The sequence below is a fragment of the Bombus terrestris genome, chromosome 12 (genome assembly GCF_910591885.1).
Source record: "Bombus terrestris chromosome 12, iyBomTerr1.2, whole genome shotgun sequence".
NCBI classification, from domain to species: Eukaryota; Metazoa; Arthropoda; class Insecta; order Hymenoptera; family Apidae; genus Bombus; species Bombus terrestris.
Genome location: NC_063280.1, coordinates 12,213,581 through 12,228,477, shown reverse-complemented (window position 1 = coordinate 12,228,477; position 14,897 = coordinate 12,213,581). Strand labels below are relative to the sequence as shown.

The 14,897-nt window shown below is 28.9% G+C and overlaps 1 protein-coding gene across 30 annotated transcripts; it reads left to right on the top strand.

The window, feature by feature from the left end:
* The first annotated feature begins 1,059 nt into the window (after nucleotides 1-1,059).
* LOC100648066 (cytoplasmic dynein 1 intermediate chain) lies at nucleotides 1,060-13,857 on the top strand. Of its 30 annotated transcripts, none has more exons than XM_048410808.1 (14): nucleotides 1,060-1,213; nucleotides 1,628-1,748; nucleotides 1,826-1,922; nucleotides 2,000-2,105; nucleotides 2,195-2,322; nucleotides 4,746-4,805; nucleotides 6,481-6,501; nucleotides 9,239-9,286; nucleotides 10,760-10,936; nucleotides 11,065-11,221; nucleotides 11,367-11,739; nucleotides 12,019-12,250; nucleotides 12,329-12,756; nucleotides 12,869-13,857. In XM_048410808.1, the coding sequence occupies exons 2-14, from the start codon at nucleotides 1,647-1,649 to the stop codon at nucleotides 13,028-13,030; spliced, it is 2,091 nt and encodes a 696-aa protein (XP_048266765.1). In that variant the 5' UTR covers nucleotides 1,060-1,213; nucleotides 1,628-1,646; the 3' UTR covers nucleotides 13,031-13,857. The 30 variants fall into 30 exon arrangements, with proteins under 30 accessions (XP_048266765.1, XP_012170080.1, XP_012170101.1 ...); XM_012314690.2 differs by having other exon boundaries at nucleotides 4,668-4,805; XM_012314711.2 differs by having other exon boundaries at nucleotides 2,192-2,322; nucleotides 4,746-4,781; nucleotides 10,784-10,936.
* Nucleotides 13,858-14,897: the final 1,040 nt, after the last annotated feature.

Sequence of the window (14,897 nt, the reverse complement as noted above, 5' to 3'; positions counted from 1 at the left end):
AATATACATATTATAGTATCCATCAAGTATAGTACTTAAAAATACTATTTAAAAACTTTACTTTATCGATTCAGTGCATATTCGATAGTTAGAATTATTTATAAAATGGCAAAAATTATTTATATACCGTTCAATATTTGAATTTGGCGCCTATATTCAATGCTCATATATTACAACATATACTTGTATATATTTATTTATATGTAATATAACATATACGTAGATATATATGAAATTTAACGTATGAAAAAGAGGAAAAAGCGCAGAGCAGTATTCTTATGTTTACGTTTACGTATGTTTACGTTTTCTTGTCTTTTATGCGCTGAATTTGACAAATTGAAGTTAATCTATCTACTAAACTAATAGTTTTTCGACATAAATAGGTTAATACTTTTTTGTAGAGAATAGTCTACAAAGTACTCTACTGTATCGATTAATGTATTAAAAGTACATCAATGACACTTACTTGCTTATGATGCCTAATGAAAACTTCGTTAAATGAGGGAAAAAAAGAAAAACGATCACTATTTTGAATACACACACACACGACGCGTTCAAATTAAACTCGTAAAATACTTTGATTCTATTCCTACCGCAAGAGTGCGCAAAGAGCAATATGAATCGTAAAATCAAATGTATACATTGTACATGATATACATAATGCACATAGTACATGTGTGCATACGTATTTCTAATTTAAGAAATGTTGATTCTATTTGTGTAACAAGATTTTCGATTATATTACAACAACTTTAAAACTACTATGCTTAATTTAGAAAAAATGTTTATGAAATCTTTATCTGCAATTCGTGGTCTTTTTTGTAAATTGTGAAAAAATAATTTTGGACTTTTTGAAGAAATTATTGACAACGTATTACTTGCAAATATATGTGTATATGTATCTCAACATTAACGTTCATTTTTTCTTGCTAAATACAAGAATAATTTTATAAAATACAAATACATATATATAGTGACTCATAGAAGATCTCTTTACTGCCATCTATCGAAAACATTTACAAATTACATATATGGACATGCAGGAAATCGTATCGAGGATTCCGTTAGTACTTAGTACCAAACATTGATACCGTGGTGCTGTTGTTGCAATGCAAAAGGTTTGCATGTCGGGCGGGTCGATTAGATGATGTAGAAGTTGAAACTACAATCATTTTTGGCATTCGTACCTGTGAAATACGTTGCACGATAAAAGGTGAATGTTTTCTACGTTTTTCTAACTAAAATGGAAAGTTTCGAATTAATTCATTGCGTAAATATTATTACATGACAGATGGACATTCTTCGTTGAATTCAGTGCAGAACGTTGTAACATGAATATTAATTATTGTGTTACTCATATCTATACCACATTTCTCAATTTTTAAATCGTTTGTTTTTTCATATCTGCGAATATTTATTATTTATATATACATTTATCACGGGACAAAAATTGACCTAAAACTGACGTCACAGAACAGAAATCAATAATCGCAGTAAATCCGGTTGAAGTTCCGTTAATAAATTTCGTGAAACCTGTCAAAGATTTTATAATTCTAATAATGATCAAAATCCCTTCGTATAGTCTCAAAGTCTTTTATTAATGTTTTTATTGTCGAATATTGTTTAGGCGTTAAGAAAGTAGCACAATGATGTCTGACAGGAAAGCAGAACTTGAAAGAAAAAAAGCCAAACTTCAGGCTATTAGAGAAGAAAAGGAAAGACGTAGAAGAGAAAAAGAACAGAAAGATGTAAGAAATTTTTATTTAAATTTAATGTTCTTAAGCATTTTACGTGTTTATGTAGCTCTTAAAATTTTGTATTAAAGGTCGAGGAAGCTACGGTTCGTGCTGCAGGAACGGATAAAGATCATCGGAAAGAACTAGATGCTATGCTTTCATCCTTGGGTGTAGCACCAGTGTCAGGTAAATAATTAAATTTTAATGTTATGTTTATTTTAGTTTCATACATATTACTTTGACACAATTTATTTTGTTCGTAGATGTCTTATCCAGTTTATCTAGTATGAATTCTTTGACTCCGGAACAAAGTGCTAATGCTACTCCTGATGCTAGTTTACAGCCATCCAGTATAAATTCTGCTCAGAGGTATTTATATTATATTGGATAGTTCTTCATATATTTTATATAAAGATATATTTGGATTATTTAATTTCTGTCATTTTTTTTGATAGCAGCAGTGCCAGGAAGAAGAATCGGGAACTAACGATTGTTTCTGTGGCACATACTAATATTCCTCCAAAAGAACCAGTTGTTTATACCAAACAAACACAAACTATTCAAACATCGCACACATCTCACGACGGTGAGTCACTATATTCAATTTTTAAATAATTGCACTTCTTTGTTGCTCTTAATTGTGAATTTAGAACTATATATAATCGTTTAAAACATTTTAATATTTGTGTTACGCTAATGTTACATTAATCGAATTAAAATATCACACGAGTATAAGAAAATATAATCTTTTTGACGTTTATAAAGAATGAGTTAATTATAATGAAATATATGTTATTATTATATATTTTTTATTTAGTCACATTTATATATTTATTTATTTATTGCATAGATTGTTAATCCTTTGTATTCTAAAATTGTTAATTTCATAATAGATTCATTTAAATGTAAATTTATATTTCTTCATAGTAAAGAATTAAAACCCAAAGAAAATTAGTAGTTGAATTACAAAAGGAGTAGATCTTTATATAAAAAATTTTTCGCACAGCTTTTAGTAGAAAAAAATTAACTTTTAGTAGTTACTCAATCACGTATGATTACATTTATTCACGATATAAAACATTTAATATATCTTTACAATTATTATAGTTCAATAAAATTCTCTATTACTATAGTTTGATGCATTGATGAATAGATGTAATCCGATGACACAAGTAAGAACATTATCAAGCTTGTAAAATAACAATAAGAATTAGAATTATTTTGGTCTCATAATATTTAGGCGTAGGTAAAGATAGTGAATTATACAATGATAAGTGCAGATCAATTACCTGATTTCAGTTGAATTTTCAATCCGTTTGTGTTCTAAGAAAGCAAATACTTTTATAAAAATGTTTTTCTATAAGAAATTAGCTATTCTGCAACCAATATTTTGATTGGATCGGTATATTCATCAATAATTTCAAATCAATATATATTTGTTAGTTGGTATAGTAGGTAAAGTTAGTAAAGTTAGTAGAAAAAATCTTACACAATAAGATTTTTGTAAATAAGGATAATTTTTTCATACTAACTTGTAGCTTGTTTTCCTCTATGCATTATTAAAGATTGAAAATCATTATAGTTGAATTTTGAAAATTAAAAGATATTAAATATCTAAATTTATGAATTATATTTACAGAAGAATACAAAGGATTATAAAATTTTTGATACCTTTTTAGTACTTTGAAAAATGCTATCACTTTCACATATGCCTATATATGGTTGAATATGGTAAAGTGGGTGGTGTATATAAGAATGTATATTTTTAAAACATATATGCCATTACTGACAATATTAATAGGTACCTAATACCATAGCCAGATGTAATAATACATACATTGTGTAATAACACACAACCAGTCACATTATTTTATTTTTGATTTTACTGTGATAATAATGAGAATTGGTTTACTCATTTATGTTGTATTTTATGATTAATTTTAACTAATGAGGAAACTTACATATTCTTAAAGTTTGTTCATACTTAAAAATAGCATGTCACATATTTGTAGCGATATTGGTATTTTATTTATTTATTTTTTTATTGTGTGTATTAGCTTTTGTTGAACTAAGTTTCCAGCAGTTTTCAACATTTAAAAAAGAATAACTATAATCATGAATATAAGATATCTGCTTGAACAGTTTTTGCATATATTAACAAGTGAATTCTTTTATCTTCAATAATGTTTTTTTCTTACCATTCATAAGAATAATAACGAAGAAGATTGTGCTTTTAATGTAAATTTAATGTTATTGAGGAAATAATAAGTCTATCGTGATATTCAAGTATATTATGTAAGGGTATTCTAACAATTACATAGCGGATGTTGTAATGTTTTTATTTGTACACTTTTACATACTTTGTAGAAGAATTATTAGTAGAAATGGATAACACTTAACAAAATCGGGTTATGGAAACAAATATTATTTTTCTTGGTGATGGAAACTATTTCCTTTTTTTATTTTCACTTTCGTTTTATTAAACCGCAATTTCAGTTGGTTATGATTCTTAATTTTTTATTTATCTTGGAATTTTCTTCTTAATTATATAAACATTTATCAAAACTGTCGAAAAGTTGGGGTTCTTTAATAATTCCATTTCTTATACCACCTACTTTACTACAAATTTTTTGAATTATTTAAATACTAAACGGTAATATTTTTGAATATATCATTCTTAAAATAAAACATAATAATTCATTGAAATATATTTTTTGTTATAAAGTTTACTTCATTAATGTTTCTAATAATAAAATATTATTTTATTTATGATTGTTAAACTTCAGAAAAATATTTGGTATAAAAATGTGGGATATATTACGTGTTACATGCGTGTCCCGTTACCTAACTGAACTTGCGGCATTATTAAATATACGCGTATTCCATTGTCTTGCGATACAAACGGTCAAATCAACTGGTGTTGGACATAAGGACTGTCCGCATCTTCTTCTGCATACACCATCTACTCCTCCTGTTCAACAACAACACCAACTCACTCTTACTCCGCAGGCTACTTTGAGACTGACTGGTGGCGTCCCAGGAAAGGTGGGTCTGCACCAAACTACCTATGTATGTTCTGTCTTCTTTTTATTACCTTTCCTATAATTGTTGTACAACAATATATAATAGAGGTAGATACACAGATATCTATATTTGCAACAGAGGAGTGTAGAATCAAAACTGACAATAGTTTCTATTTATATTAACTTTTATCAACTTTTCTATTTGTATTTCTGTGTATTATCGAATATTATCAGAATTGCTTCTGAACGATGATTATGTTTGATTGATTCTACAATCTCAGTTAATTTACAAATATTGTATATGGAGATAGATATACAAGATATATAGATGTATTGAAATATTAGGAATTTAGAAATTTCCCATTTTAATCTCTGAATTGAGTACAATAGAGAGTAAAGTTGAGTTAAGTAAAAATATTTTCAGCTGTATTAAGTAGAAGAAAGGAATTTTTGAAGAATATTAAAAATTTTGGTTTCCTAACATTATACAATTATAATATATATATTTTATCTATCACTACCATATACAACGTCCACTTGTTTGCATAAATAGGCTTCTAACATGCTTTATATAATTTAATTTAATAATATACTAACAGTCTATTAAAGTTATACAATATATTAACATTAGGCGTCCTGTTTGTTGGGAAAATTTAAAGTTTATTACAACAATAAGTTAGTATACTTTGACTCATGTGTGCTAGCATTAAATTTATTATAGCAAACAGATAGATGATTATTGTTGATGCTTTAATAATTTGTGAATATGAATATTCGTAGAAAGCAACACTGTTTTAATTGTAACAATTATTATAACATATTAGAAATCCAGTTACTTAGTATTTTGTTTAGTACTTAAAAAGGGATATTATGTTCAAAAATGTTTGTATGTCATGTCTATTGTTTTTTATCTATTATAGCGTGCAAAATGTAGTGCATTATAAACTTATCCAGTACTCTAACAAAACTTTTATTTTGAACAATTTATAGCAAAATTTATTTCTGAGAAACTTAGGGGGGTGAAAATAAGTGTGACAAGGAATGTAAGTGAGATATTGAATATTGCTTATTAAAAGCATCCATTGGTAGTCACATTCGATAAGAAATGTTTTATAACTTCTTGTTAAACATAGTCAGTACAAAATTTAAGAGGTGTTGAATTACGACAAAGATTGAAATTATACTGTTTGAATCGTACTTCAATAATGCAAGAAGTATTGAATATGTATGTTTCCTCTTACGTGTAGGAACTGCAGCACAGCACAATATAAGAATTTACAAATCTATACCCACCTAACTACATTCAGCGTATAAAATTCTTTTTTTGTTTTTTCTTTTTCTCTTTTTTTCCTTAGTACGATTAAAACTTCAGTTCTATTTAGTATCTAACAAACGATTATAAGAAATAACTTATTTTTATAAAGGCAAATATATTTTTACCGAGCACGTGCAATATAAATTTTAATAAGAAAAAATGCTATAAATGCTTTGAAATAAGTTAGTAAGAATGAAACATATTGTTTATTCCAAATCCAATTATAAACATTTGGCCCAAAAGTATCGTATATTGTTTTCTTTTTATTTGATTTTTTCTAGATATTTTATTATTGAAACTTTTTTCTCTTAAAATGCTTATAGTCTGAGTGTAGAGAGGTGCTATTAGTGTAGTGCATTCTTAAAAGATTGTAACTAAGTGCAATTTTTTTCCCTCCTCTTCTCAGCTCATGCATTCGACTATTACGGTAAGTTATGATTTCTCTTGGTTTTCAACAAGTTTTAGGTTCAGATTTAGGTTTAGATATATTCCATTTATTCTCTTAGAATTGACAATATGTAAAGTGTAAACGAGATACAAATTTAAAGCATTAGGACGAAATAGATATGTAAAAGATGAATTCCATATGCGAAAATCTAAATTTTTTAAATTATAATAAATTTTAAAGGTAAGAGAACCATTACATGGATTAGCTAGTAAGCTAGAGAATGCACTCTCTCTCTCTCTCTCGCTCTTTCTCTCTCTCTCTCTCTTTCTCTGCCTCTTTCTTTCTACCTTTCTCTTCAGCTCAAGTATTCATGTAAAAGTTTAATAGCAAAGTGAGCTATATTTGGATAAAATTTATCAGTATTGTAGACATACAAAATGACTCTCCACCCAGAATCTAGAATATCTTTGCTACCTTATATCTTGCTTTGGACTTTTTGGCTCTTTTACTTCTTATATCAATATTTTTTTTTTTTATTGGTGTATTCTATCTTTAATTTCTGTATTTATCATCTTTTTTTTTTTTTTTTTTTTTTTTTTAGAATTTATCTGACATCCCGATTCTGAAACGGAAATATTTTAACATTTATACATTTATGAAAGCATGCATTATAGATACTTAAATGAGAAGAAATAAACACGCATAAATGTATAAATTTTACAATTCGAAGTATAATAATACTAAATACTTGTTAAAAATTGGAAACCAATTTATATGCAAAACACAATGTACAGAACACATACAAAAGACTATTGTACAGAAGTTGAATTGCAAAATGTAATTCCATGTTTCCGATACTTTAAATACATAGTAAAAATATTTAGCCTTTATATTCGTTAGCATTAAATAAATATACTTTGAAAATTTGTAGACTACCTTTGGAGTACTCAACTATCCATTTACAGACAGAGTTAAAAAATTCTATCATAAAAAATTTAAATTTTGTACTTTATTTATATTTCTATTACGCTTAATGATATCTTTTCTATTAATCGAAATATTTCTCGAATTATAACATAATTATAGTATAGAGTAATTCTTACAGAATAAAATCATATTTGCTGATAAAACTTTATAAAAGTGATACGACCGATCACTGTATTATGTAATCCTTGGCAATTTTTTCATTAATAAAAATTGTTCGCACTATAAAAGTTTATAAAGTAAACTATAGATGTTTTAACATTCTGATATTTGATAAGATTTTATAATAAAGAGTACATTTAAATAATTTATCGAATTATTCGATATTGTTTGAAACTGGGATTGTCTGAAATAAAAAATACTTTATTGTATGAATATCCATTGACAAATCTTGTCACAACTTAACGCACCTTCCAGAGTTCTCGGCGCGATTTCACGATTATAGTTCTCGTAGTTACTTGGGTTACTACAGTATACTAACATGGGAGCGGGTATCATGGTGTTAGAGTTGGTAAATATTGTACAAACAAAGTTTTCTTTTTTTAAATAGAAGAAAAGAACACACAGCAACGAGTTCTGTGGCTTGAGCTTTTAGTGTCGCAAAAGTTCGATTTGCAGATGTTGCTTTTTAACAGCACGGTTTCGTTTTTTGTGAAAATGATATAGCAAGAAAGTTCATTGAATTAGCAAAAATTAGAAATTGTTTGTTCACATAGAAATACATTTTGTGAAAATAATACGTATTTCAAATGTTATTAATATTTCTCTTCCGATAAAACGTCTCTTCGTATTATTTAAACTTTGTGATAATACTTTTAATTTAATAAAAGCTATTTTTATTTCATATCTTTCAAACGGATTGGAATATGGTGAATTCATTCATGTACATTAATAGTCGGAGATGTCAGTCTATTATGTTAAAATATTTCAATTTTCTTCTTTCTTTATTTATTTATTTATTTTTTTTTTTTTTTTCTACAAAAACTTATCTCCCAAATTTTCTAATATTGTGTTTTACGATGGAACCGATTTATTAAAAAAATTACTACTCCCTTAGATCGTTAAATTAGCGACGTAGTTGTAAATGAATAAAGAGATTACAGTATACATATATATGATGATTTTTAACTGAAGTTTGTTGAAAAGCCTAAAGGGATTGGAATTTCGTAAGATGTACGTGTATCATTGATATAATTTGCAAAAATTAATGTTAGAAAAAAATGTTATAAGAAATGGATTTATTAATTTAGTATGTATATATTGCGAAGATGACGAATTTTGTTAGAAAATCAAATTTAAAAGTATATAATAGGTATAGATCAGAAAACGTTTTATATTATTTATCGATCCCTTTAGAGCGTAATCTTGTTAACAAATATGATGATGTTTATAGGGTATATTACTATACTATTTGCATGTATATAAATATATTTATAATTAATATTATCGTCTCCAATCCAATATTACCATTTCAATCTTTCTAGCTAATTGTTGATGTATCTTGCATGATAAAGGAGAAGAACATTAACGAATAGATCTTATACGTAATTGTAACTATTTTCGATCAAAATGCTATTGGATTCAAAATTAATCGATAGGCTATTTATAGCGTATATTTCGCGTGCTATCTTTGAGAATAATTAACAGGTTTTGTTATATCCATGAATGATATGTAAATATATTTTCGTGGCATACATCAATAATTTTCTATGAGAGACGTGAAATTAGATACAAACATAACTAACATGATAAAACACGTGATTGATTGACATTTTCTTTTCCCTCCTTCAAGACGAGTACAATCTAAATCCTGGTTTAGAATGGGAGGACGAATTTACAGGTAGGTAATCCTCTCTAGAGACGATTCACTCTACCTAATTAATATCACCGATACAAGGATTATATTCATTTTCACAAAATTGCATTCGACCAATAATTTTTTGTTCGTTTTTTTTCTTCTATTCAGTTATTGTATTTGTATGCACTGAAAGGAGGGAACTTGTACTATCAAATTACACTCGAACTTGCTTGATAAATCATCAGATTGTTAAGTAGTTTTCTATGGTTTTGTTTCATAACTGTAAAAACTTGCTTCATTTGTCCTGCATGCGTAGATGTCATACATACAATTTCATGGTTTTGTTCAATCATTCGTCATATTTCACTACGCATGATCGAAGTACAATATAATAAATCATCATTATCATTTTCATTTCGTTTCTCACTTAGGCAATCTTTTTTCTCTTTTTTTTTTCTTTTTTTTTTTTGTTAAGTATAAATATGAATTAGAAAATTTTTTAAAATATTTTTTTTTTCTTTTTGTTCTTATAAAAATTACATATTCTCTAGCTGCTGCATGAGACTTGGGAAGTTGCGTTAACATATCACAATTTTTGTATTTTTATTTTTTGATTCTGTATAATCTTCGATGTTGAAAAGTTGACGAGAAAAAAGAGAGCTCTATTCGTTAATGGGTACTGATATTGAAAGCATTTATGAATCGATGTTTTATATACCTACAGTATAACGTAACGTATACTTCACTTAAAAAATCATCGATCAATCTTTCATTTACTTCGGCTCATTCTTCCATTTCATCTGCATTTATGCTAAAACGAAGGGTGGAGAGATATGTTTTCGGATGATTTTCATGTCAGTCGTAAAATATCTCAGATTAAAATCCGATTTTTATTTACGTAATCCACCAACAAGCAGTCCACCTTCTTATACATACGTGACTAATGTCTATGCATGTGATTCAACCTAGTCGTCTGTCCTAATATCTGTATAATTTTTCATCTTTCAATCAGTTATTATTCTTATATTATTTTTTGTACACACATATGTAACTTTTATACGCTTTTACGAAAACTTTTGAAAGAGAGTTGCATCCCTTAAACTCGACGCTTTCACAGTTTCTTTATTTGCAAAAAGTTTATTTTATTTTTTGTGACGTTTCAATTACATGGTAGCTAATACATTTCAAAGTTAAACGTAATAATCAATATAAGAGTTGCACAACTTGCACAAATATACGAATGCATCGCGGTTTTGCTCTTTACTTTTATGCATTTCTGTCCTAGTTCGCGATTTTAACGCGATAGGTTCTTGCGATTATTATTTTACGTAGAATATCTTGTAGGAGATGCCAATGTCGTTTATTATGTAGCGTTACGAGATAGTATAGCTATCTTTTTCTTCTTTTTTTTTTTCAACGTAGAGCATTCGAATTCTTAAAGTAGGGCATTTGCCAGAGGTAGATAGATATATCCAAGTTAGGGTACTCGTGGCGGAACCAGCTTATTCACCACAGTTTTGACATTTGATGATGGCCAAGCCGAAGACGAAGAGAACAGTTTGCCGCATATGGATGGTTTCCAAAGCAAGCTTCCTCCTGGAATTCTTCCCCATGGTTTACCACAGGTTAAGGAAGTGCAGCCAGCGGTTACGCAAGTGGAGCAAGAAAAGGAAAAAGAAAAGCCTAAAGAAGGTGATTCTTCTTTTGTCTTAAATTATACAACACAGAGCCTTTCGTATCCGAATCTTCTTTGAAAGTAATCGAAATAGTTTTCACTGCGATCAAACTATACAATTAATTATATAAATACTAATTTATAGTACAAGAACTCAGCGAAGAAGAGAAACAAATGATTATATTATCTGAAGATTTTCAACGATTCCTTGATCGTACTAGTAGAATCGTGGAAAGGGCATTAGGAGAATCCGTTAATATTTATAGCGATTATACCGGTACCATGGATGGTGAAGATGGAATGTGAGTAAAGATAAATGTTATTTAACATTAGGATTTAATTATTCTTATTAGTATACACCGATCGTACACTAATTCTTCCTAAGTAAGTTAAATAAGATAAAGGTAAATAAGGATTAATACACGAAAAGGTTCGTCAATTTTATAGGGACGAAAAGAGTCATCAGCGTTTGTGGTTAAATCGATGGTTCTTCTGCGATCGATGGTCTCGTAATCGTTGCGTGACCTCGATGGATTGGTCACCTCAGTTTCCGGAACTTCTTGCAGCCTCCTATAACAATAACGATGACACTCCGAATGATCCCGACGGGGTGTGTTTGGTCTGGAACACAAAGTTTAAGAAAACAACACCGGAATTTATTTTCCATTGTCAGTCTCCGGTTATGTCGACCACGTTTGCAAGATTTCATCCTAATTTAATCTTAGGAGGTACTTATTCCGGACAAATCGTTCTCTGGGACAATAGAGTACAAAAGAGAACTCCTATTCAACGTACTCCACTATCAGCAAGCGCACATACTGTAAGTCGTTTGATAAAAAGTCACTTTACTATCATCGGTGAAATTTCAGCCTAGATGAATTTTGTTTTAATATCGTCGTCCTGTAATAACACCAGCTTTCTACTTCTCACCTAACGTTTAATGATAATAATGATTTAATTGCATTTATTTAACTTTATTTAAAATAATACAAAATAATACAAAATGAAGGATGAAATTTTATCCAATATGGTATAAACGTGACTTGTTTCGACGATTGCTTTCGACGATCGATATACATATCTCAGTTCTTATCTTCAGCATCCTGTATATTGTCTAAACGTCGTTGGGGCACAAAACGCGCACAATTTGATCAGCATATCAACCGATGGCAAACTGTGCTCCTGGAGTTTAGACATGTTGTCACAACCGCAAGAGACATTGGAGCTTCACACTAAACAATCGAAAGCAATTGCCGCCACTTGTTTGGCGTTCCCCCATGGCGATGTTAATAATTTCGTTGTAGGCAGCGAAGAAGGAACTGTATATTCCGGTAAACGAATTGCGCGAAAAGAAAGTAAATTAATAATTAACCTACAAGCGGTTCTAACTCTCTGTATTTGTTCGATAGCTTGTCGTCATGGTACAAAAGCTGGTGTATTAGATTCTTACGAAGGTCATCAAGGACCAGTTACAGGAATTAGCACACATGCTGTACAAGGTGGAATAGATTTCTCACATCTATTCTTAACATCGTCCATCGATTGGACGATTAAGCTTTGGAGTCTTAAGGAGAGCAAACCTCTATATTCTTTCGAGCACAATGGCGATTATGTTTATGACGTTGCGTGGTCACCGACCCATCCAGCTCTGTTTGCCGCGGTAGATGATTCGGGACGATTAGATTTATGGAATCTGAATCAAGATACCGAAGTACCCACCGCTAGTATTGTGATCAATGGTTCTCCGGCTCTTAACAGAGTTTCATGGACACCGAGCGGTTTACACGTAACCGTTGGTGACGATACTGGAAAGATTTGGGTGTACGATGTTGCCGAGGTAATATTACTTTTACTTTACTTTACTTTGATTATCGATATATCGTTTAATTCACTTTCTAATTATTCTTCAACGCTGAAAATTGTAAATATACGTGTTTCTGTAAATATAGCATCTAGCACATCCAAGAATCGACGAGTGGAACAAATTCTTGTACACTCAGCAAGAGTTGAAACATAACAAAGCGGACGAAGAACTGCATAAACTTAATTTAAGAGAACCTACTTCGTTAACTTCCATGCCTCCGTTGCTAACGACATGTCCCCTCAGATAATTTTCTTTAGAAATTATTGATAAGATCGGCTTGAATACTTTAAATTTAAAAATCAAATGAATTTATAAAATATCTATAATCCTAAAAAAGAACTTAAGAGAAGCAAAAGAAAAGTGTATTGCACTAATTATAATTTATAGGTGTATTCTTAATTAAGACACCTTTATTCTGTATAAATTATTCAACAGCAAAACTAACGTATTAGTACTTCGTTCATTCGTAATTGCTGTGTATCGAAACGGCTACAGAGTCCACGTGTCCAATAGAAATACGTATCTATATAGAGCAACTTTAGCTCACAATCAGTAGCTTATTAAGAATGTGTAGAACATATTTGTGCATGTAAATAATAAAACGCTATCAAGCACGAATTACGAAATCGACGAATTACAGAAAACGAGAACGTAATTAAGAGAAGAGACTTGACACCATCGGATAAATTGTAATATGATATTTTATTCTTCTGAGCTTTTTTTTCTTCGAAATATACATGTATTATTTTCAGAATTAATTTTCAAAAATGTAAATTCTTTTCACGCTAACGTTCTTACCACTAACATGTGGGAAATAACACCAATATTTAAACATTTAAAAAATTCTAAACATTCATCTAATTTAGTACGATAATTTTTAAACGATTATATTATTATTTATAGTCTTATAAAAAGTTTGACGTAACATAAACCTCATCATCTTTTTGTAATGTGTAATTTATAGCATAGCAAGAATAGTAAAATTTATTGAACGAAGATTATCGTCGATTAAAAATGTAAATATAATATTATCCTCGCGTTATAATAAACTGCTGGGCTTTGTCTAAAATGTGATACCGTTGTATAGTGCTATATCCAAATGCGTACTTCAGCTCGAGTCAAGCATGTTCTAAAGTATACAATTTTTTTACAAAGGAATCATTTAGCTTACAATTCTTTACACACTCGGTAATATTCTAAATACAATCCGATATAACTTTGTTTAATGTGTTTTGTAATGCGTATTTTTAAATTTAAGTTATAATAAATAATAATAATTATAGTAGTAGATAAGTTAATTATTTTTTTCAGTGATACAAATAAAATTTTATTTAAAAAATTCACACGTTAAAATTAATCCTCGTATTTTCAGATATAAAGTTAACCCTTTCAGATATTACTTGTTTCGACAAAAATATAAAATATATAGCATATAAAATTATAATAAATTTTATTATCAGTAACAATAATTTATTTACCTATTGAACGAACGACCTAAAAATATAACAAAGCACAAAATTACGTACTTTTACAAACAATTAAAATCATGAAAATTTTGATCGTTGTTTGAGTTGTTCTCAAGCATATCTTTTAGACCTACTAAAATATGCCTAAAACGAAACTAATTAAATGACGTATTACTTTTATAAAGTATTATTTTATGAATAAGTAAATTTTATTAGTTGCCAGCTGTAAAATTTAACGCATATGTATATTATTATATGTGATTTTCACTTGGAACATTATTTTTAGTTATATTCGAAGATCCAATCGCAGGCGTTGAAATTTTAACGAATTCTTCGATTTTCCCTCTTATTGCGATTCTAAAAATAACGAAATCCTAAATAATAAAAATCAAACATATTCGATAATATTATTCGATAATATCAATCATATTCCTACATGCCTTCACTGAGTCTTGGCAATCGCTTGCAATTAACAACTAGCATACACATACATACATAGTACTAATATTCCACTTGATTTTGATCGTGCAGAAGTAAGTTTATGTACAACGCGTACTCTATCGTAATCAAACAAATTCGTTGAACGTATATATATGTACAGTGATTAGAAAAGGTATTTGCACAACACTCTATTTGTTTAATTAGGTC